General features: G+C 44.7%; 2 protein-coding genes across 3 annotated transcripts in view; both read right to left on the bottom strand.

The window, feature by feature from the left end:
- slc8a1a (solute carrier family 8 member 1a) overlaps positions 1 to 9648 on the bottom strand; it is a 9848-nt gene extending 200 nt beyond the window's left edge. The window contains exons 1-11 of one of the 2 annotated variants that reach the window (XM_030350823.1): positions 9534 to 9648; positions 7254 to 8907; positions 5472 to 5578; positions 4456 to 4476; positions 3170 to 3187; positions 3039 to 3053; positions 2764 to 2835; positions 2059 to 2189; positions 1628 to 1727; positions 460 to 747; positions 1 to 346 (exon numbers count right to left, since the gene is read on the bottom strand). The exon at positions 1 to 346 is cut by the window's left edge and continues 200 nt beyond it. In XM_030350823.1, the coding sequence (XP_030206683.1) occupies positions 1 to 346; positions 460 to 747; positions 1628 to 1727; positions 2059 to 2189; positions 2764 to 2835; positions 3039 to 3053; positions 3170 to 3187; positions 4456 to 4476; positions 5472 to 5578; positions 7254 to 8860 (2705 nt within the window). In that variant the 5' untranslated portion in view covers positions 8861 to 8907; positions 9534 to 9648. The remainder of the gene's footprint in view (positions 347 to 459; positions 748 to 1627; positions 1728 to 2058; positions 2190 to 2763; positions 2836 to 3038; positions 3054 to 3169; positions 3188 to 4455; positions 4477 to 5471; positions 5579 to 7253; positions 8908 to 9533) is intronic. The other variant, XM_030350824.1, reaches the window with a different exon arrangement.
- A 2713-nt stretch (positions 9649 to 12361) lies between these two features.
- Positions 12362 to 16055, bottom strand: LOC115539949 (myelin and lymphocyte protein). The gene is made up of 4 exons (XM_030350852.1): positions 15744 to 16055; positions 15012 to 15179; positions 14433 to 14558; positions 12362 to 13328 (listed from the first exon to the last, which is right to left on the bottom strand). The coding sequence occupies exons 1-4, from the start codon at positions 15831 to 15833 to the stop codon at positions 13254 to 13256; spliced, it is 459 nt and encodes a 152-aa protein (XP_030206712.1). The 5' UTR covers positions 15834 to 16055; the 3' UTR covers positions 12362 to 13253.
- Positions 16056 to 21060: the final 5005 nt, after the last annotated feature.

Here is a 21060-nt window from a genome sequence, read left to right as displayed (position 1 = left end):
AGAGACGACAGCACGATGTACACCAGCCAGAGGCTGAAGAACAGACAGCTGGTCAGCACCTTGGGGCCCCGGGGGCCTCCCAGCTCCCCCCCGATGGACGCCCGCCGCCGGAACATCAGCACGGCCACGCACACCAGCGCAAACACCGTGAAGAGGGTCACGGAGAAGGCCAGGGTCCCGGGGTCCACCCGGAACCAGTCCCCCCTGGCCTGGTGGTACACGGCCGCGATGGACCACGCCACGCCGATCCCCAGGAACACGTTGACGGCGTTGCTGCCCGTCACGTTGCCGATGGACGCGTCCGCATACTGGTCCTGGATGGCGGCCAACTTACTGGCAAACGTGTCTGATGGACGCAGAGATGTAGAGATATATTTATAGACATATACTGGTCCTGAGTGGCTGATATGTAGTGGGCTCTAGATGAGACAGATATGTATCTAGAGATAGTGCATGTACCTGGTACGGACGTCCCTAGGGCTACAAACACCACGGCGGTCACAGAGTCCTTGAGTCCGACCGTGCAGCCGAAGTGGGAGGCGAGGTCACCGATGAAGGCCGTCAGCAGGCCGATGCCGGAGATGGACACCACGAAGCAGGCCCAGCCGTTGCAGTAGTCGGTCGGGGGCACGAGAGCAAACAGCAGCTTCCAGAAGACCGTCAGGAAGTGCATGACGTAATCAAAGCAGGAAGGGAGACGTTTCTCCCCCTGCCCGTCCTGCTCCTCCTCGTTGTCATCGTCATCTACTTGGAGACAGACAAGAACAACTTAACCATGGCTGGTAGAGTCTAGCAGAGTCCACCTTCGGGAATCGTTCGCCGTCGTCTCACAGCGATTAACCTCCAGGAACAACGAGCAATACCTCTGGGGACAACAGATATCCAGGCCAAGACTTCCTCTTAAGTGCACCGGTCGTTGTTTAAAGTCCGGTTAGCAACTTGAGAGGCAAGAATGCCGTTAGTTGATAGACGATGCCTACGACCCGACTGTCTGCTTACACTACAACGGCTTGTTTCAGCTAGTTAGATGCGATAGTCAAAGGGTTTCAAGGTTGTTGCTCTCCACACGGACTCTTTACCTGCAAGCAACCAAGCCCCCGCTCAAATGGACTGGTCAATGTAGAAACTCCATGGTCTATCAACGGACTACAAACTGAAACAAGAAAGCTTCAAATACCAAAATCTTGTCCCATTGCCTAAAGATTCTGCATTTATTTACAGATAAATGTTTATGGAGACTAAGTAAAGTCTAGTGGAATCCATTAGAGCGGTAGAGACTAGTACAGTTCAGTAGAGTCTTGTATGTTCTAGTAAGGGTAGTAGAGAGGATTTAGGCCCAATCCCATTTCTACCCCTTACCCCTTCCCCATACCCCTCCCCCTTGTTTTGAAGGGGTAAGGGGAAGGGGTAAGGGGAAGGCGTAAGGAGTAGAAATGGGATGGGGTCTAAGGCCCCATCCCATTTCTACCCCTTACCCCTTCCCCTTACCCCTTCAAAACAAGGGGGAGGGGTAAGGGGAAGGGGTAAGGGGTAATGGGATTGGGCATTGGTCATGTTGGGGGAGTAGAGGGGTATGTAGTAATGTTGGGGTATTAAAGGGTATAGAGTGATGTCCGGGTGGTCTCACCGGGGTTGACAGTAATGGCGTCCCTAAACTGTTCCCTCCAGCTGTTGGTCCCAATCACCAGAGCCAGGTTGGTCTTCTTCACCAGCTTGTCCACCAGGTTCTGGAGGAGAGGAAACCTGGTGGTAATCTCCAGCTCTAACTCCCTCCTCTAGATCAAACTCACTCCTCTATCTCTCCCTCGAAGACACTCTAGCTCTTACTCACTAATCTATCTCTGACTCAGTCCTCTAGCTCTAAGGCCCAATCCCATTTCTACCCCTTACCCCTTCCCCTTACCCCTCCCCCTTGTTTTGAAGGGGCAAGGGGAAGGGGTAAGGGGTAGAAATGGGATTGGGCCTTAGGCCCCTCCCATCGACAGAATGTTTCACATTGACAAGAGGAAGCCACAACAGGCAGTAGGGCAGCCAACACAACCGGCAGTAGAAGCTCACCTTGAACTCATAAGACTCCTCTATGACGACCTCCAGCCGGGCGTGCTCCCCCAGGCGGGGTCGGCCCAGCTCAGCGACACGCCGCTCCGCCTCCTCCCTCTTAGAGACACTCTCCTCCTTCCCAGCTCCCTCTGAGGAGGAGAGAGGAGAACATCAACTACTGGACGGTCCCTGCCTGTGAACGCTACGGAGGGACAGACGGAACGCTCTACAGAGAGACGTACAGACCGAATGGTTAAATGATGGACAACAGAAACCTCTGATTTGTTTCTAAAGGTGTTATTAAGGGTTATCTATGTGTGCATTAAGCATCATGTACTAATGGTGTTAATAATGGTTATCAATGTGTGTGCATTAAGCATAATGTAATAATTGTGTTATTAAGGGTTATCAATGTGTGCGCATTAATAATCATGTACTAATGGTGTTATTAAGGGTTCTCAATGTGTGCGTTAAGCATCATGTTTTAATTATGTTATTAAAGTTATCAAGGTGTGCATAAGGCATCATGTACTAATGATGTTATTAAGGGTTATCAAGCTGTGCGGTAAGCATCATGTACTAATGATGCAATGATGCCTTTATGTTTGGAGTTTGTATGTTCTTACCATGTTCACAGACAGAAAGACGGACAGACATTCAAACAGACGGACAGACAGACGGACGGACGGACGGACAGACGGACAGACAGACGGACAGACAGACCTGTGATGTTGACAACCGAGTGCTGGAGGTCACGACCCTCGCGCCCCTGAACCTTCCTGTAGACCTCCCCCCCTGTCACAAAGAACCGGTCAGCACTGACACCGTACCACCATAGCTCTGACACTGTGGTACTGATGGGTGATGGATGGATGATTCATTAATGATGGTTGAAGGATGAATGGGTGAAGGGTGGATGGATGACGGAGGGCCTACTGACTGCCTGCGTAGGGCCGTGTGACCAGGGCAGCCCTTCAGTTAGAACAGAACAGACTTACCATAACGTCTTTTATCTAGTGGAATAAACACATGGAATAAATATTAATACTTTTAATTGGCTTCAGATTATTATTATATTGGCTTCAAAATATTACTAAATCTTAAACATGAAATGATCTCCCACACATACCTGTCTTAATGAATCCACCTAAAGATCAAGTGAATAAACAGATTCCATTATAAGATGATAATATTTAAACATAGCAATATTCAGATGCATATTTGTGCATGATATATTTACAGATGATCATATCTTAATGTAATATTCACATGATCATATTTAAACATAAGATTAAAAAAATGATAATTTTTAAACTTTCTACTTAAACATGATCATATAATATTTAAACTTGATAATAATTACACATCATTTTTAAAGATGATAATATTCAAATATATTTAAACATGATACTATTCAACCATGATAATATTAACCATGTTGATATTTGAAAATGATAACATTTAGAAGGATATTATTCAACCATAGTATTTAAACATAACTATGATAATATTTGAACATGATACTATTCAAACATATTTAAACATGATAATACATAACCGTGATAATATTTAACCATGATTACATTTAAACATGGTCATATCATTACATGGTAACATTGAAACAAGATACAATTTAACCATAATGTTTACAAATAGTAATATTCAACTTGATGATATTTACACATGATAGTATTTACACATACCCATGTTAACAAATTATAGTATACACACAATATCAACACATGCTCATATTTACAAATTATGGTATTTCCACATGGTTATATTTACATAATGATAATATTTAGATAATGATCATATTTACACATGATCATATTTAAACATGACAATGTTTACATGATCGTTTTTACACATGATAATTAACACATGATAGTATTTACACATGATCATTTACACTTGATCATGTTAACACGTGATAGTATACTATTTACACATGATCATTTACACATGATCATACTAACGCATAATTGTATTTACACATGATCATTTACACTTGATGACATTACCACATGATAGTATCAATGATCATATTTGAACGCATATGATAATATACCAATGGTGCATGTGAGTGTATATGTGTGTGTGTGTGTGTGTGTGTGTGTGTGTGTGTGTGTGTGTGTGTGTGTGTATGTGTGTGTGTGCGTGTATGTGTTTGTGTTTGTGTGTGTGTGTGTGTGTGTGTGTTTGTGTGTGCGCGCGCGCGTGCGCGCGCGTGTGTGTGTGTGTGTGTGTGTGTGTGTGTGTGTGTGTGTGTGTGTGTGTGTGTGTGTGTGTGTGTGTGTGTGTGTCTGAGTGTGTGTGTGTGTGTGTGTGTGTGTCTGAGTGTGTGTGTGTGTGTGTGTGTGTGTGTGTGTGTGTGTGTGTGTGTGTGTGTGTGAGAGAGCGTCGTCATCTTACCAGCTTCCTGAAGCAGGACAGCTGAAGGGGGAAGCATACAGAGGACGGGAGAAAGGGGAAAGACGTTGGAACTTTATTCTGCTTTAAAGACAACATTCCTGGCCTGGACACGCTTACATGCCAGCTTAAAAAGGTAATCTAATGTTAAATAAAGTACATATTATCTTAAAGAAAATAGATCTAATGTTAAAGAAAATGTATCTAATGTTAAATAAATGCAACTAATGTTAAATAAAATATATATAATGTTAAAAAAAACACATCTAAATCAAATACTTGTCAGGTTAAATAAATACATCTGATGCTAAATTAGGTAAATCTAATGTTGAATAAAATATATACAATGTACTAAATAAGGTACACCTAATGTAAAATGAGGTACACCTCATTGTGTTTACAAGCAGTTCAACAGACAGTTAGGGGGTTAGGAGTTAGGGATGTTTGGGGATAGAACTAAGGGTAAGGGTAAGGGACGTTAGGGGTTAGGATTAAGGGGAGTTAGGGCTTAGGAGTTAGGGTTTAGGAGTAACAGGGTTAGGAGTAAAGCGAAGTTAGGGGTTAGGAGTTAGGGGTTAGGAGTAAGTGACGTTAGGGGCTAGGAATAAGGGGGTTAGGATTCAGGAGTTAGGGACGTTAGAGGTTAGGGTTTTGGGAAGTTAGTGGTTAGGAGTTAGGGGTTAGCACTAAGGGGTTAAGGGGTAAGGAGTTAGGGACGTTAGGGGTGAGGAGTTATGGAAGGTGAAATGACAGAGGTCATGTTGAACTGACTACCGTCGGCTCCTGTTCCACGCCGGCGGCTCTACGTCTGCTCTGCGTTCGCTTCCCCGTCTACAATAGTGAACAAACCTTCGTCCTGCAGACACACCCCTAAACACACCTTAAATATGTTAACGATATGTATTAAAACACACGTCTCAACACGTTAAACACACGTTAAAACACAGTAAACACGTGTTAAATCACATCGACCATGTTAAACGTGAAATATTGTGGGGGGGGGGGGGGGGGCACCCCACCTTTCCTGCCACTCATCTCCAGGAGGCGTGGCTCCCCAATCTCCAGGAATAAGTTCTTGTTTTTCTCATACTCTTCATCATCAACAATATTGATTTGAATGGTTTTTCTGAAACACAAAGAAAGGACAGTTTGCAGCAGAGAGACATGCTAGGCAGATAGCTAAGATTGTCATAATCCTAGCTCTGTCATGACCCTAACTCTATAACCTATCCCCCCCAACACTAACCCTTTAATAACCCTAACTTAATAACCCTATTCCTCCAACTCTATGACCCTATCCCCCAACACAAACCCTCTCATAACGCTAACTCTATAACCCTATCCTCCCAACACTAACCCCTTAATAACCCTCAAATAAATTTGGCATAACCCTAACCTGGTAATTTACCCTAACTCTATAACCCTAATCCCCCTAACACTAACCTTTTAATAACCCTAAGCTAACTTTGTCATAACCCCAGCCTGGTAATGTGTTAATACAGTAGCAGTATTAGTGGGTTCATTGATGTGTGTTAATACTGTAGAAGTATTAGGGGGTACATTGTCTGGGGTGTGCATTCTGCAGCAGTATAGGTGGGTACATAAGTGTGTGTTAATATGGTAGCTGTATTAGTTGTTACATCAATGTGTGTTAATACTGTAGCAGTCTTAGTGGGTACATTAGTGTGTGTTAATACTGTAGCAGTCTTAGTGGGTACATAAGTGTGTGTTAATACTGTAGCAGTCTTAGTGGGTACATTAGTGTGTGTTAATACTGTAGCAGTCTTAGTGGGTACATAAGTGTGTGTTAATACTGTAGCAGTCTTAGTGGGTACATAAGTGTGTGTTAATACTGTAGCAATCTTAGTGGGTACATAAGTGTGTGTTAATACTGTAGCAGTCTTAGTGGGTACATAAGTGTGTGTTAATACTGTAGCAGTCTTAGTGGGTACATAAGTGTGTGTTAATACTGTAGCAATCTTAGTGGGTACATAAGTGTGTGTTAATACTGTAGCAGTCTTAGTGGGTACATAAGTGTGTGTTAATACTGTAGCAGTCTTAGTGGGTACATAAGTGTGTGTTAATACTGTAGCAGTATTAGTGGGATCATTGTCTTGGGTGTGAACTCTGCAGCAGTATAAGTGGGTACATGTTTCTACTATATTTGGTTGTGAGGACCTGGCGTCTGCCGTTTCTCAGTTCAACACCTTAACCGTTATCTGGACACTACTCTCACTGCGCGCAACTATCCGTTTCATCATGCAGTGCACATAAGTGTGTGCATCTGGTGTGTGTGTGTGTGTGTGTGTGTGTGTGCGTGTGTATATGGTATGTTTGTGTGTGTGCATATGTGAGTGTGTGTCTGTCTGTCTGGTATGCATTTGTGTGTGTATATGTGTGTGCATGTGTCTGGTGTTTTTGTCGGTGTTTGTGTGTGTGTGTGTGTGTGTGTGTGTGTGTATGTGTTTGTCTGATGTGTTTGTGTGTGTGTGTGTGTGTGTGTGCGTGTGTTTGTGTTGTCGGGTGTGTGTGTGTGTATCGGTGTGATTGTTTGTCTGGTGTGTGTATACATGTGTGTGTGTGTGTCAGTTGTGTGTGTATACATGTGTGTGTATGTGTCTGGTGTGTGTCTGGTGTGTGTGTGTGTATAGCTGCGTGTGCGTGTGTCTAGTGTGTGTCTGGTGTGGGTGTATACGTGGGTGTGCATAAGGTAGTATCCTGTATGTTCGGAGGTGTGAGTACGGTATATGTGGCCTTAAGACGCTAGAATGATGGCCGTCTTGGTGATCATACAAACGTACACAATCTGGTCGTCGTCAAACTCCAGGACGCCGTGGGTGTCCTCGAAGTCCTCTCCTCCCCCCCGGGCCGTCCCCTCCAGGGTCTTGTAGGGCAGCGCCACCACGCCGCGGGCTCCACCCGTCCGGACCACCTTGACCTCCAGCAGGCCCACGCTCTCGCTGACCGTGACCACAGGGTCCTGGAAGGTGAAGACCCCGGCGTGGTCGTCGTCCAGGATGGTGACGGCGGCGGAGCAGGGCAGGCCCAGGCCCGACCCCTGGGGGTCGCAGCTCTCCCCCGTCACCCTCACGTTGCTCAGGTGCACCAGGAAGTGCTCCTCCTCCTCAAACACGTCGTCGTCGACGATGTCCACGGGGATCTCCTTCTCCGTCTCGCCGGGGCGGAAGGAGACGGTCCCTTCGGTGAAGCGGTAGTCGGCCCCGGCCTTGGCCGTGCCGTCTTCGGTGCGGTAGTCCACCGACACGCCGTGGTCCGGCTGGCCCCCGCGCCTCACCACCCGCAGCGCCACCGCGCGGCAGCTCTCCACGCACTGGTAGCTCTCCGGCTCAAAGAAGATCTTGGAGGTCGTCGGGGAGGAGTTGCTGTGATGGACGACTCTCTTGGCTTGGTCGTGCTTCTTCAAAACGTTCCCCGGCGCCCCCGTGGCCACCCGGGCGCCGTGGCAGCGGTAAACGGCGCCACTTCTCTCCTCCTCATTCGTCTCCCCCCGGAGCTCCTCTACGCGGGGCACGGCCATCTGTACGTCCATCTCCAGATCCGCCTTGGACAGGTGCTCCGGCTCTCCCTCCGTCTCAATGATCATCCCTTTGTGCTTGCCCGCTCTGTAGCGCTTGTGCATGTATTTGTAGAAGAGCAGCCTGCGGTCGGCGACGTAGGCGAAACCCACGCAGACGGGGAAAAAGCAAAGGGTGACCAGGCCCTCCCACACCTCCACGATCCCCGGGGAGATGACGGCCAGGATGAGGTACAGCCAGGTGTAGGCGAAGATGCTCCAGGCCGCGGTCACGAAGAACACGCGGAGGTGCTTGACCTTGCGGTGCTCTCCGTCCGGGATGACGGAGACACAGAGGCCGATGATGACAAACATGTTGAAGGCGGCGCTGCCCACGATGGTGTTGGGGCCCAGCTGGCCGGCGTTAAAGTTGTGCCCACAAACCTCCACCACAGACAGCAGGATCTCCGGGGCGGAGGAGCCCAGAGCCATGAGGGTGAGGTTGGAGACCGTCTCGTTCCAGACGCGAACCGTGGTGACCATCTTCTCTCCGTTGGCTTTCTTGATGGTGACCTGCCTCTCCTGGGAAGTGATGACCTCGATGGACGCCATGAAGCGGTCTGCGATGATGGACACCCCCAAGAACATGTACATCATGCCCAGGAAGTAGATGGCGGCTCTGGCGAGCTTCTCACCCAATGGGGGGTCCAAGGGAAGCCAAACAGGAAGGATGACTCCTGGCAGACAGTCTGTGTTTCCTCCACACTTGGTGCTGTTGGTGTCGGAGCTGTTGGTGACGGAGATCATTGCAGAGGAGGCTGCTAATGAAGCAGGGATGAAGAGGAGGAAGACAGTACAGGAAAGAAAGAGGGATGGTGTTCCAACTTCCCCCATGCCGACGCTGCTGGCTGCAGACCAAGTAGATGGTGATAGAAATCCTCCTGGAACGATAACCAGTGTAGAAGAAGACAGGCTTTAAATGTTGCTGGTGTGGTATATCTAGAGGCATTCATAAAAGGAAGTCAGCATCAACTCATTCTAGGCAAATTTGGATATTTAGAAGTTAAAACACATTAAAATGTTGTCATTTCAATGTATATTTGGACTGTCTTCTATTACACCGATACAGTTATAGAAGATAAATAATTAAATACTTTGACATTTATCCTGAGGAAATTCATGTTTTCCAGTAGCATCAGACAACAAAAGATAAGAAGGACAAATAAGCATTTTGGGTCTTCAGCTGTAAGGAATCTACCTATCTATCTATCACCTGAATATGAACAGTGGCTTGATATCATATGAATATAATGGAAAAAAATACTCGTAAAAAATCATTATTGAGGCATTTATGAACACAATTGGGCAATTGTTGATAGTTGATGACGAAGAAAAAGCTCTCTGGAAATCTAAATCTGCAGCGCTCCCAAAATAATATGGTAGACGAATTGATTTGTACAGAGTGGAAATAGAAAAGTCTTTGTCGGTGCACTATTAGTTTGGGGGCCTGTACTTCTTTCGGAGAAACGTTAACATTGACGTGAGCAAGCGAAGAAGGGGAGCCTACCTGGATGTCAGAGAGAAGAGGAGATGCAGGAGGTGGTATGAAGTACTTGGAGAATAAGGTATCTAGAAGAAAACTGTACAGACAAAGGTTCTCCTGGTCAGCTGGGGCTGAAAAGGCTGTACTGACCTAGCGCTACCCAACTGCTCTCAGGAGGAAGAGGAGCATGGGGAGGACGTGGAGGAGGAGGAGGAGGAGGAGGAGGAAGAGGAGGAGGAGGAAGAGGAGCAGGGGGAGGAGGTGGAGGAGGAGGTGCAAGGAGAGGTGGGGAACTCTGTTTGATAAGGACTCTAAATTTAACATAACTAGTCTGAAAATACTTTGCCTTATCTCTAATGCAGTCCCAGCAGGAGCTGTCCCCGACCGTACAAGGAGCAGAGGAGAAACACACACACACACACACACACACACACACACACACACACACACACACACACACACACACACACTGGAACAACAGGAGTAATGTCAGAACTCAGCACCTCCCCCTCTCCTACTGTAGGTGAATTAAACCCTACACTGACGAGCCGCTGGAGTACATGCTGTGACACCTCACAAGCCGATACAAACAGACACCATACCAAACGACCCTCAAAATCCCCCTCTACTCAGCAGATCATAACAAGGGCAGTGTTCTAGCAGGTTATAGGGGAGGGTTCTAGTGGGTTCTAGGAGAGGGTTCTAGCAGGTTATAGGGGAGGGTTCTAGTGGGTTCTAGGAGAGGGTTCTAGCATGTTATAGGGGAGGGTTCTAGTGGGTTCTAGGGCAGAGCTTTAGCAGGTTATAGGGGATGGTTCTAGCAGTATTAAGGGGAATGTTCTAGCCGGTTCTAGGAGAGGGTTCTAGCAGGTTATAGGGGAGTGTTCTAGCAGGTTATATGGGGGGGTTCTATGGGAGTATTCTAGCAGTATCTAGGGAAATGTTCTAGCAGGTTGTAGGGGAGATTCAGTTGGTACTAGGGCAGTGTTCTAGTGGGTTCTAGGGCAGTGTTCTAGTGGGTTCTAGGCAGTGTTCTAGTGGGTTCTATGTCAGTGTTTTAGTGGGTTTTGGGGCAGTGTTCTAGTGGGTTCTATGGCAGTGTTCTAGTGGGTTCTAGGCAGTGTTCTAGTGGGTTCTAGGGCAGTGTTCTAGTGGGTTCTAGGTCAGTGTTTTAGTGGGTTTTAGGGCAGTGTTCTAGTGGGTTCTAGGGCAGTGTTCTAGTGGGTTCTAGGGCAGTGTTCTAGTGGGTTCTAGGGCAGTGTTCTAGTGGGTTCTAGGGCAGTGTTCTAGTGGGTTCTAGGGCAGTGTTCTAGTGGGTTCTAGGGCAGCGTTCTAGTGGGTTCTAGGGCAGTGTTCTAGTGGGTTCTAGGGCAGTGTTCTAGTGGGTTCTAGGGCAGTGTTCTAGTGGGTTCTAGGGCAGTGTTCTAGTGGGTTCTAGGGCTGTGTTTTAGCGGGTTCTTGGGCACTGTTACAGTTGGTTCTAGGGCAGTGTTATAGTAATAAACCCAGTGTAGTAAATGTCGGCTGAACCCCTAAGCTGCTCATTAAATGTTAAAACACGTCAACAGCATCGCTGCGACCTCTGCAACACGATCCTCAGCGTTAGTTCCCATGGAAACAAGAATAGCAGTGAGGCCGTCACCGTGGTGCTGTCAGGGCGACATGAGCCGGACACTCGTTAGGGCGTTTTGTAGCAGAGGTTGTCCTGGGTCCTTCTAGATGTAGGTGTAGCTAGGTTCATATTCAGGCCTAGTTTTGTTAGGGTTTAAATCTATAGGTTTAGATATATATATATATTAGATATATAGATTCCGGTTTGGGTATAGATTAGGGTTTGGGACAGACATACAGACAAATAGTATGGTATAAATTGATAAGTGTATGGATAGATTAGGGTATGGACAGATTTGGGTAAGAGTTTAGATAGAAACGGGCATGATACATTTGTGAATAGCTCGATTAGCGAATAGAGATAGGTCATGTTATAGATAGAATGGGTATACATAGACAAAGGTTAAGGTAGATAGATCAGGTTATAGATAACAGTATATATGGATGAGGGTATAGACAGATGAGGGTATATATATGAGGGTATAGATTGTTTAATGTATAGATAGATGGACTAGAATATAGGTTACGGTATAGGTCCATCAGGTCATAGATAGATTAAGGTATCCATAGATTAGGGTATACATAGATTAGGGTATGCATAGACTAAGGTTAAGGTATAGATCAGGTTATAGATTACTGTGTAGATAGATGAAGGTATGGATCAGGATATAGATTAGATTAGTTATAGATAGATTAGGGTATAGAGAGCATAAGGTTCAGGGTAGATGTATCAGGATATAGATAAATAAGGATATTGGTAGAGTAAGGTTTAGGCAGACAGTTTAGGGTTATTTATACTGAGTTTAGATTTAAGTGCACCAACAGTGACCTGGTTCCCATGATTTTAGAAGAAGAAAGGAGAGGGAGGGAGATGCTGTCTGTATTATAGTGATTAAAGAAGAGGAAGAGAGAGGGATATGGTGTGATGTATTGTGGTTTCACCAGGGACTGTGAACTGCAGTGAAAGGCTCACAGAAAGTAGAGTAGATTAAAAAACTGTTTCTCGGTAGTGAGAAAGACCTGCTGACTGCATGGTATCAGAGACGCATCCGCAACTAGACTGCAGCACTACTCCTTGTACTACACGGATACACCACAAGGGGGTGTCTTTGAGCTATAGCTCCCCTTTTAAAAACATTTTAATTTTATTTTTTGCATATACCATGCTGTTGGTTGTTGCTGATGTTGTTGTATTTTATTAATTACGGCAGCTCACAAAAACAAATCATGCTCAGAAGACATCAGGGAATCACATTTGATGTTTAATGAACTCAGCTGTTGTAAAAATATATAAAAAAACCCGACAGCAAAGGTAATACAAAGAGGTCGAACTCTGCTGCATTTGGTGTAGTTGATCATCTCTCTTTTAACAAACATTTACAACAATAGAAAACAAGCTGTGTGGGAACCTTTTCGAAAACTTCAAACCTTAACCCAGTTATAAAAAACAATCTCAGTGTTTGCACTAAAAGCACCTTTAACTGAATAGTTAATTATTATTTTTTGTATGTACTGTATGTGTAGTAGCATATCATAGGACTGCATGTAAAGAAGATGGACTACTGCACGTGCATTCCAGTATGTTTCATTAGAGATGGATGGAACGTATTTAAGTATTGTTGAAAGGGGGAGCGTACCTATGTTCCCCGGGTCCTATGTTCCCCGCTTTACATGTGACCGGGGAACTTAGGATCCTGTGAGCAAATCTTTTTTTCATAGGATGGTATGGGCAAGTACCGCCTTTTTTTCGCCTCTGATTCGCCTGTGATTGGTTAGAATGGCTCTCCTCCAATTGGTTATGGTTAGGGTTAGGTTTAGGGTTAATCCTCACCCTAACCCTAACCATAACCCTAAACCTGACCCTAACCCTTTGCACCCGGGGAACATAGAATCAGGGGAACATAGGGATGACCCCGTTGAAAGGCTAGCTAGCTAAATTAATAGCCTAGGGATAAATAGATATTAGGATAGTTAGCTATTATTACTCATTAGGCCAGCCAGAACCATTAGGTTAGTTAGCTAGATCCAGATTTATTAGGCTAGCCAGAACCAGATTCACTAGAACCAGTTCATAAGGTGGAGGTAGAGTTCCAGTGGGTGTAGGGCTCTGGTGGAGTTGGACAGGAGGAAGGCTTAGAAAGACTTCCAGCGTATAGCCGACAGGATGGTGTGGACAAAGTAAAGGAGCGTGGCCACGTAGGAAAAGACCTGCAGCATGAGGAGACAAACAGCAGCACATTGTTAATACAATTCTACAGCCCTCAGGAGTAGAGATGTCCGATATTATCGGCCCACCGATATTATCGGCCCGATATTAGCATACAAATGTAATATCGGTCAATATCGGTATCGGATTTTTTTTGAAAAAAAAAAAAAAAAAAAAAAAAAAACATGGCACTTTTCCCTTAAATTAAGTTGAAGTATTTTTCTTATTTTGCACAGACAATATTAACATTTGGAAAGCCTTGTTGCATTCAAGAATGCATCCAGTGGGGCATCACAATAACATTAAGCATGTTGCGTTAATTCCACAACAGGAGATATGTAATGTTACCTAAATTAGGTTTGAGGAAAAATAACCCAAATATCGACATCGGTATCGGCTGATATCGGAATCGAAAATTTAGAGTTGGACAATATCGCATATCGGATATCGGCAAAAAAGCCAATATCGGACATCCCTACTCAGGAGGCCTTAGCACGTACGAGAGTACGATACTACCGTACTACAGCACCAAGAAGACATATGCACGTTGATATACAATGCTACAGCGCTCAGCAGTAATAAGCACACTGAGAGTACAATACTACAAAACTACATCACCCAGGATAAACTAGCACATTGACAATACTACAATACTACAGCACTCAGGGGACATTACCACGTTGACAGTACATCACTACCATACACTTTACTTAATAACCATAAGGATGTATACATTAGTGATTACAGTACCAAGGGGACAGCAGCATGTTATTAATAATCAATATACCAATACCAACCAATATATCTAGCTGGTAGTAATTAGCTAAGAGTTTAAACTTATTATTGTGACTTACCAAAGCAGATATATCCCGCTGATAGATAATAGTAATAGTTAATCATAAAAAGTTACTAGTTATTATTTATTTCTAAATAGTAATTGGTCTAACTCGCCACAGCAGAGATATACAGCTGGTTGTTATTAGTTCATGGTTACACGTTGATAGTAAATAGTCAGTCAAAAGCAATAATTGTGACTCCTGACAGCAGAAATATCATAGTGGTATTTAATAGTTATTAGTGAACTAACTGTTACTAGTGTGACTCACCACAGCAGATATATCCAGCTGGTAGTTCAGAAAAATGCTCCCATCCTTCATCTCTATAGTTACTCTGGCTAGTGCAACAGAGGCACTGAGGTAGAAGAAGGCAGCGATGCCGTGGTACACAAAGTCCTGACAGCACAGAGAAGAGAAGGACGAAGTCAGAGAGGAGGAAACAGCAGAGTGTTGGTGATTAAACACTAATGGTATAAATGTTGGATCACTCTCTGTGATCAAACACACATGTTATAAATGTTGGATCACTCTCTGGTGAATAAACACTCATGTTATAAATGTTGGATCACTCTCTGGTGATCAACCACTCATGTTATAAATGTTGGATCACTCTCTGGTGATCAACCACTCATGTTATAAATGTTGGATCACTCTCTGGTGATCAACCACTCATGTTATAAATGTTGGATCCCTCTCTGACTATAAAACAATCATGTTATAAATGCGGATCACTCTGGTGAATAAACACTCATGTTATAAGTGTTGGATCACTGGTGATTAAACACCCATGTCATAAATGTTGGATCACATGTTGTAAAGTTTTAAATGATGGTTTAAAGAGCTCCGTACTGCAGCAGCCCAGCCGGGTTTGCTGTGATGTGCCCCGCAGGCGAACAGCACCATCCAGAGGAAGGTCACGACGAAGCAGAAGACGGAGACGAACATCACCCAGCCCTGAGGGTTGGCTGGGACGACCAGCGAAGAGGCCACCAGGATCCAGACAAGGCCTCCAAACACCTCCAGGACACAACCACATGAACCATCACTAAACCATAAACACCCTGGTCTGAGTTGGATCTGTTTAAATGGTTAGTGGCTGTGGAGTCAACTGTACAGGTAACATCACCTGGAGGTCCTGTTGTACTAGTGGTGAGTTAGTCTACTGTACAGGTAACCTCACCTGGGGGTCCTGTTGTACTAGTGGTGAGTTAGTCTACTGTACAGGTAACATAGCCTGGAGGTCCTGTTGTACTAGTGGTGAGTTAGTCTACGGTAACATCACCTGGAGGTCCTGTTGTACTCTACAGGTTACCATCAACATACCAGTCCCCATAATTATGAAAATCCTGAGGTGTGGTGATTAAGAGTTAGGGTTAGTGGTGAATGCTAGTATGCCAGTCGAAGTTTTCCCGTACAGCTTTAATAAATAAATCAAATCAAACGTACTTAGCACAATTCAATTTTTTTGGTAAATAATATGTATTCAAACAGATCAGGAACTAGCATTAAGCAACTCCTTATTATGAATCAATAAAACAGCAATCATATTGAATATGAACGCTGAGAGAATATAGAACCTACCAGTTCTGGGAGGTAGAAAATATCGGGAAGGCAGGTAAATATTCCAATCCCACTGGGAAGCGTTCCCAAGGGGGCTGCGTTGGATGCCATTGCTGCGTCTTCACACCTGAGCAGTCTCGACACCTCAGCTGAGCGATCGTCACACCTCGACTGAGGGAGGCAGCTGGACGACAGCCGTTGTCTCAGGGCAACCAGACAACAGGTAAAACTGGAAATCCCATGACACGGTCGACACAATCAAATACGAAGATGTTTCGTCATTTGTAATCGATGGACAAACCCCACCTAGGTATGTTTATCTCGAGGAATACCTCTGTGAACGGAACAAAGCCAACAAGCAGCTAGGTTGTAACCAAGCACTACACTCATACACTGCAACCAAACACTACAACAACAACAACAACAACATGAGAGAAACACCACAACCATAAAAAATGGGATAAGGGAAACCTCTCAGAATTTGATATATATACATACATATGCAAGCATATTTATATTCCTATACAAGCATATTTATATTTGTATAACAGCATATTTATATATTAATAAACCGAGCAAACATAGAACTAGATCCTTTTCTTTATCTTCTGGTCGACGATGGTCCTCACTTTATCTACAGGTAGATGATGGTCATACCTCATCTACTGGTAGACAATGGTCCTAACCTTTATCTGCTGATAGACGATGGTCCTAACCTTTATCTACAGGTAGACGATGGTCCTAATCTTTATCTACTGGTAGACAATGCTCCTTCATAACCTTGATCTACAGGTAGTCGATGGTCCTAATCTTTATCTACTGGTAGGCGATGGTCATACTTTATCTACTGGTAGACGATGGTCCTAGTCTTTATCTAGTGGTAGGCGATGTCCTAAACTTAATCTAATAGTAGATGATGGGCCTAACATTTATCTATTGGTAGACGGTGGTCCATCTTAACGTTTATCTACTGGTAGCGATGGTCCTAACCTAATCTACTGGTAGGCGATGGGCCTTAGCTTTATCTACTGGTGGACGATGGTAACTCATAAGCTTTATCTACTGGTGGACGATAGTCCTTCATAACCTTTATCTACTGGTAGACAATGGTAACTCGTAAGCGTTATCTACTGGTAGACGATGGTCCCTCATTAACTTTATCTACTGCATCACAGCAAACAGGAGAATTTCATTTTTCCTCCGCTGAGCACAAGGGATGGATGGCTGGATGGATATTTATTGAATATTAGTTGTTGAATTATATTTAAAAAGCAATAAATAGTTTTCCTACAAATATTAGAATGTGATATAGTGTGTATTGGCTTTGTTCTCATTTCCCTGTTTTGTTCCCCTAGTAATAATCTCCATGGAGTTTTAAAGGTGTCAGAGAAACACTTCAGATAAGAGCTGAAGTATCAGCTTTCCTGCTACTGTTATCCGACACACCAGCCGGTCACGGACAGACCATAATATCCAAGCCTGTCGAGGACAGACCCTACCTCACCACTAACCCAAGCTGGTCCAAGGCCGACCATAATACCCAACTACTAACCTCAGCCGGTCCAGGACTAACCATTTTACCCCAGCCGGTCCAGGACAGACCATAATATCCCACCACTCACCTTAGCCGGTACAGGACAGACCATAATACCCCAGCCTGTCCAGGAAGGACCATAATATCCAAAGCGGTCTAGGATAGACCCTAGTACAGTCATACTCAAGTAGCGGCCCGCGGGCCTTTTGTGGCCCGCGGGGTGTCTATTAATGGCCCTCGAGCTGTTTTGAAAAGTTTTTTTAATTATTAAAAAAAAAAAAAAAAAAAAATCGTGCTGGGCGCTCTTATTTTGAAACCGCGATCTCAATACGAGGCTGGGGGTTGCAACGATAAACAGATAGCACTCCAGCCCACAGACCGCTCCAGCCCTCCCAAACTCGAGGCAGACAGTCCATCTCAGCAGCAGTCAAGGCCGATTTAGGGTCGTTTTAGACGCAGAGACGTAAGCACGTAATTTACACAAGGGACTTGTTTTAGACAAGTTTTGATTTACGGTTCCTTTAAGGTTCCTTAAGGATTGCGCGTGTTGCAAGGGGATTCTCCGCCAGAACAGTAGGGGGAGCAACAAACGAATCTGTGGGGGTGGAAGTGGAAATCTGTGGGCGTGGAAGTGGAAATCTTCTTCTCCTTCTTCAAAATTCTTCATTCGCTTCTGTCACAGCCTTTTAAAAATGGCGCTATTATGCTGTAAAACCGGAAATGTGAGACTCCTGAAAGGATGTGGTTAGCTGGCCAATCACAGTCTTTGCGAGCTGCGTAGGGCCGTAGTGTTTCAGTCGCATAGTCAGGAATTTTGGCCGACGCACGTAAGGGGGGATATTTTACCGCGCAAGGGGGGTTATGTATCTTACGTGCTTACGCGTTACGTCTAAAACAGAGCATATATCGGCCTCAGTCACACGTATACCGACCGGCCCCTTGAGTCACTGAAAAAAAATTTGTGGCCCCTCATCATTTCTACTTGAGTACCCCTGCCCTAGTACCTCACCACTTACCCAAGCTGGTCCAAGATAATAATACCCCACTACTAACTCCAGCCATCCAGGACAGACCATAATACCCCAGCTGGTCTAGGCAGACCATAACACCCCGGTACTTACCCCAGCCGGTCTAGGCAGACCATAATACCCCAATACTAACCCCAATCAGTGTAGGCAGACCATAATACCCAAGCCGGTCCAGGTCGGACCGTAATATACATATCAAATTTACAGAAGTTCTTATCCAGAGCCAATTTATCCAGAACCTTTCATCTTTAGTGAGTGACTAAATATGAAAGGTTGGTTATTTGTTGGTTAAATATGAAACAACGTTAGTTGTTGCCCAAAGCAGAAAGCAGGTTAGTGGTTAAACAAGTGGAAGCAGGTTCATCGTCGACTGAAGATGAAAGGTTGGTTGTAGACTGAAGATTGGAGCAGGTTAACTAAAGTGAAAAGCAGTTTCATTGTTGAATGAAGATTGAGGCAGGCTAGTGTTTAAGTTGAAAGCAGGTTCATGTTGCATGAAGATGAGAGGTTGGTTGTTGACTGAAGATTGAAGCAGGCTAGTGGTTAAGTTGAAAGCAGGTTCATGTTGCATGCAGATGAGAGGTTGGTTGTTGACTGGAGATTGAAGCAGGTTAGTGGTTGACTAGACCTGGATTGAAGGGTAGAAGCAATGTAGAGACTCGAGTCCCTCCCTGTCGTCTGTGGGCGCCGCTCCATCGAGATATGATCCGCTGAAGCATTGGTGGCATTCCTGCTGCGGACGTAATCAAAGGGACAAAAGAGGACAGATTTTGGTGGAGATGTCGTGCATAGATAGACTTAGCCCCTCCTATTGGTTGTTTCATCCTAGTTTGATGATCTGCTTAAGTTATTTGTGGCTGATGCTAAAAGATATCAACAGTGGCATGAGGCGTTTAACTTTTATCCTCATGCACTAAGAAGATATTGGCGTGATAAAATATGATCTCAATGTCGTTCTATTATTTAAACTATGTCTTAACCCTCTAGTCAAACTACATTCATGTTAAGGAAAAAATCTTTCTTACATATAGAAAAATAGTATACTACAAATACAAAGCATCGGCAAGTTAACATCACGCAGCACAATTAAAATCACACAGCACAAATTCAACATTCTTTAATGTATTTCTGTATTTATCTACCTGCCAGACATTTTCGGTGGGTCACATGTTGGCTGAGCTTCTGAGGTTCAGGGTGGTCTCAATCACAGCCCTTATCTGTCCTTATGTCTTAACCCTAACCCTTCTACTACTCACCAAACTACCCTTCTAACACGAACCCTCCTTACCCTACTAAAACGAACCCTACTAACCCTTCTAACACTAACCCTCCTAACCCTCCTAACACTCATAACCCTACTGACCCTAACCCTACTACCCTTCTGCTAACGAGAACCCTGCTAACCCCTCTAACCCCTAACCCTATACCCTACTAACCTTGACACTAAAAGTCCTCCATACCCTACTAACCATAACCCTACTACACTACTTACCAGTGGCGTGCACAGACATTTTGGGGGGCAGGTGCTCAGTGAAAAACAAGGGCACTTTGTGCCGTGTTACGTCCCCTAAGTGGGCTAGGGGGTAAGGGGAGTAACATAGTACCATGTCAAAAACAGTAGGAGTCATGTAGTCCAAGTTAAGGGTGTTTATTGCCAAACTCAAGCGCTTGTCTTCAGGGAGATCCACGGGCAAAAACAACAAACAAAACGTAGCTTATCCCTGACTAGAAACAAAAGACAACTTTCTAAATGAAAGAAAAGTACATGTTCTAATCCTCCCTAGCAACACAGAACCAGGAGAAAAGTGGGAACAAACATAATGGCAGGCTTCCTGGCTCAACACAAACCTAAGACTAGAGAGCTGCTAAACAGTTGACGGGACAGGGATACCGGGCAGCAGGCAACAGCAGACAGCGGCAGGACTCCAGGTGTGCACAGTCTAGAGGTGGAGCTGAAGGGGTGGAGCCGAGGGTCTCCAGCTAAAGGCAGCATACACATAATCACATTCGAACACATGGGAATGAAACATGCAGCATGTGGAACTGCCGGCTGCCATATTATAGCAGTGTGAGATTTTTTTTTTTAAAGCGTCATTTTGAAGTGAAGAGTGATCATTATCACTTTCTAAAGCAGCAACCTCCTCGGTGGCATGTCTTTAAAGATGTTGATGACCTCACTATGATTGATCTTGATCTATTTTTCTATAGCAAGCAGGAGAAGGTCAGAGAGCCGTTCTTCTCCACACAGACCTCTTAGTTTAGTTTTGATAATTTTCAGCTTTGAAAATGATCTCTCCACAGAAGCATTTGTCACTGGCAATGTTGCATAGTTTTTTATCATCTTCACAAAGGCAGGAAAGATGAGCTGGCCACTGTTTTCCCTCAGTATGGCAAAGATTTATTTGAGGACCTTTGCAGGAAAGCTGGAGTGGAACACCTTTAGTTCTGTCTTCAGCTGGTCCTCGTCTTCTCCATAGAGATCACAGAGGATGCGGACAGCTTCCTTGGCTTCTGAGTTTGGCGTGCTTACCCAGTTGGCATTTACCGTTAAGGGGTGGAAGGACTGAATGATTCTAGCAGTGGGACTTCCAGTGTTGAATCTCCTGTTTAGCTCCTCAGTCACAGTATCCAGAAAGGAGGCTTAGGGTGCAAACAATACACTCTAGGCTCAATTAATTTATGTGTTACATCGCTGGTTGGGCAGGGCAGGGGAGTAGGTGTGGGGAATTTTATTTTCAAAAGGGCACTTGATTGGGCCAGGAAGCAAAGGACAGGT

This window comes from Gadus morhua, chromosome 3, assembly GCF_902167405.1.
Source record: "Gadus morhua chromosome 3, gadMor3.0, whole genome shotgun sequence".
NCBI classification, from domain to species: Eukaryota; Metazoa; Chordata; class Actinopteri; order Gadiformes; family Gadidae; genus Gadus; species Gadus morhua.
The sequence above is the reverse complement of the archived record's forward strand: the minus strand, read 5'-3'. Positions and strand labels throughout refer to the sequence as shown.

What these genes read in the sequence shown, in the direction of transcription:
- LOC115539949 (XM_030350852.1), bottom strand. Translation starts at nt 15,833, where the DNA reads ATGGCATCCAACGCAGCCCCCTTGGGAACGCTTCCCAGTGGGATTGGA. An exon ending in TTTTCTACCTCCCAGAACTG is followed by an intron (nt 15,180 to 15,743) that starts GTAGGTTCTATA and finishes TGTGTCCTGGAG; the next exon opens with GTGTTTGGAGGCCTTGTCTG. An exon ending in AACCCGGCTGGGCTGCTGCA is followed by an intron (nt 14,559 to 15,011) that starts GTACGGAGCTCT and finishes CTGTGCTGTCAG; the next exon opens with GACTTTGTGTACCACGGCAT.